The following is a 2,500-nucleotide window of genomic DNA, read 5'->3' as shown; positions in this document are numbered from 1 at the left end:
ATCTCCTAGCCACCGTGATGATGACACAGAGAGAGACACGCAATCTCCAAATACCCCAGCAGGCGACCTCCTGTACACCAGGCGAGGTAGTTAACATCTCCTAGACACCGTGATGATGATGAGAGAGAGAGAGACACGCAATCTCCAAATACCCCAGCAGGCGACCTCCTGTACACCAGGCGAGGTAGTTAACATCTCCTAGACACCGTGATGATGATGAGAGAGAGAGAGAGACACGCAAACTCCAAATATATAGCAGGCGACCTCCTGTACACCAGGCGAGGTAGTTAACATCTCCTAGCCACCGTGGCGCCTAACAACTCGGCACTCTCTGTGTCAGTACCAACACCGTGGGTGGCACTTGCCCCAGCAGTCTGTTCAGGCTACACGGGGGACCTTTGTCTTTGGACACGGGAGCACCCGGAGTAAACCATGAGTGCGAGCGAGGGAGCAACGCTCTATCCCGTCCAGATGGAACAGACGGAGATTAGCCCACACGTGTTGCTGTGGGGTACTGCACGGCGGTCCGGCAGAGCCAGGGCACGCCTCCCCCTCGGCTCGCACACGGGAAGGGAGTCCGTTTAACACGGAGGCTTTCACCACCAATTATCGTGTTAAGCACTCACGTCGTAAACGTTGCGCCTCTCCAACACGCAAGCGCTGAGCGCTCTACGCGTAGCGAATTGCCACGTTCTGGTCACGTGACACACCTCGCTCACCGGCTGTGTCGGGGGCTGGCCGGTTTCACGACGCCACATTCACACATTGACGCGATCCGACTCGTTCGGTGTTACGGGACGGGAGTTGCGCAACATTCGCTGGGGTGGGGGGGGGGCAACGCCCTGTCCAGTCCAGGTGGAACAGATGGGGATGAGTTCCCGGCGCTGGCTGCAGCGCCGACCCCCCCGGGCGCTCCGTCAAGGGCTACGCGGGGGACCTTTGTCTGTGTGTCCCAGGAGTGCAAGTCTCACAAGCGCCCCGTGTGCGGGAGCAACGGCAAAACGTACCGCAACCACTGCGAACTGCACCGTGACGCCTGCCTCACCGGCACCAAGATCCAGCCAGCAGCGGACGGAGCCTGTCAGGGTGAGGCGGCCGCACAGCACCGGGCGGGGAGCGGGGAGCGGGGAGGAGCGTCTCGCCCCCGTGTTGTAGTGTGTGGAGTGTAGTGTAGTGTGTAGTGTAGTGTGGTGTGTAGTGTGTAGTGTGTCCTGTGGTGTGTCGTGTAATGTAGTGTAGTGTGTAGTGTAGTGTGTAGTGTGTCCTGTGGTGGGTGTAGTGTAGTGTGTAGTGTAGTGTGTAGTGTAGTGTAGTGTGTAGTGTAGTGTAATGTAGTGTGTAATGTAGTGTGTGTAGTGTGGTGTGTAGTGTGTAGTGTGTGTAGTGTAGTGTGTGGTGTAGTGTGTTGTGTAGTGTGGTGTGTAGTGTGTTGTGTAGTGTAGTGTGTAGTGTGTGGAGTGTAGTGTAGTGTGTAGTGTAGTGTGTAGTGTGTGTGTAGTGTAATGTGGTGTGTAGTGTGTAGTGTGTGTAGTGTAGTGTGTAGTGTAGTGTGTAGTGTGTGTGTAGTGTAATGTGGTGTGTAGTGTGTAGTGTGTGTAGTGTAGTGTGTAGTGTAGTGTGTAGTGTAGTGTGTAGTGTAGTGTGTTGTGTAGTGTGTGTAGTGTGTAGTGTAGTGTGTAGTGTAGTGTGTCCTGTGGTGGGTGTAGTGTAGTGTAATGTAGTGTGTGTGTAGTGTGTGGAGTGTAGGGTGTAGTGTAGTGTGTGTGTAGTGTGTGGAGTGTAGGGTGTAGTGTGTCCTGTGGTGGGTGTAGTGTAGTGTGTAGTGTAGTGTGTAGTGTAGTGTGTCCTGTGGTGGGTGTAGTGTAGTGTGTAGTGTAGTGTAATGTAGTGTGTGGAGTTTAGGGTGTAGTGTAGTGTGTAGTGTGTGTGTAGTGTGTGGAGTGTAGGGTGTAGTGTAGGGTGTAGTGTGTCCTGTGGTGGGTGTAGTGTAGTAGTGTAATGTAGTGTGTGTGTAGTGTGTGGAGTGTAGGGTGTAGTGTGTAGTGTGTCCTGTGGTGGGTGTAGTGTAGTGTGTAGTAGTGTATAGTGTAGTGTGTCCTGTGGTGGGTGTAGTGTAGTGTAGTGTGTAGTGTAGTGTAATGTAGTGTGTAATGTAGTGTGTGTCCTGTGGTGGGTGTAGTGTGTGTAATGTAGTGTGTAGTGTAGTGTGTGTGGAGTGTGTGGAGTGTGTCCTGTGGTGGGTGTAGTGTAGTGTGTAGTGTAGTGTAATGTAGTGTGTGTGGAGTGTAGTGTGTAGTGTGTGTGGAGTGTGTGGTGTGTGTGTAGTGTGTAATGTAGTGTGTAGTGTGTGTAGTGTAGTGTGTAATGTAGTGTGTGTAATGTAGTGTGTAGTGTGTGTGTAATGTAGTGTGTGGAGTGTGTGTAGTGTGTCCTGTGGTGGGTGTAGTGTGTGTAATGTAGTGTGTGGTGTGTGTGGAGTGTGGTGTGTGTAGGTGTGTGT

The 2,500-nt window shown here is 52.6% G+C and overlaps 1 protein-coding gene and 1 long non-coding RNA gene across 2 annotated transcripts in view; both read left to right on the top strand.

The window, feature by feature from the left end:
- LOC142906240 (uncharacterized) overlaps positions 1–215 on the top strand; it is a 1,725-nt gene extending 1,510 nt beyond the window's left edge. The window contains exon 2 of the long non-coding RNA XR_012930071.1: positions 1–215. This exon is cut by the window's left edge and continues 476 nt beyond it. This is a non-coding gene — a long non-coding RNA (uncharacterized LOC142906240).
- FSTL1 (follistatin like 1) overlaps positions 1–2,500 on the top strand; it is a 65,620-nt gene that overhangs the window by 36,764 nt on the left and 26,356 nt on the right. The window contains exon 4 of the mRNA XM_032977138.2: positions 957–1,086. Coding sequence (XP_032833029.2) covers positions 957–1,086 — 130 coding nt within the window. The remainder of the gene's footprint in view (positions 1–956; positions 1,087–2,500) is intronic.

Source organism: Petromyzon marinus, chromosome 62 (genome assembly GCF_048934315.1).
Source record: "Petromyzon marinus isolate PM22_M1 ecotype Great Lakes invasive population chromosome 62, UKy_Petmar_22M1.pri1.0, whole genome shotgun sequence".
Taxonomy (NCBI): domain Eukaryota; kingdom Metazoa; phylum Chordata; class Hyperoartia; order Petromyzontiformes; family Petromyzontidae; genus Petromyzon; species Petromyzon marinus.
Note: the sequence above shows the minus strand (reverse complement) of the source record. Positions and strands in the feature narration are given on the sequence as shown.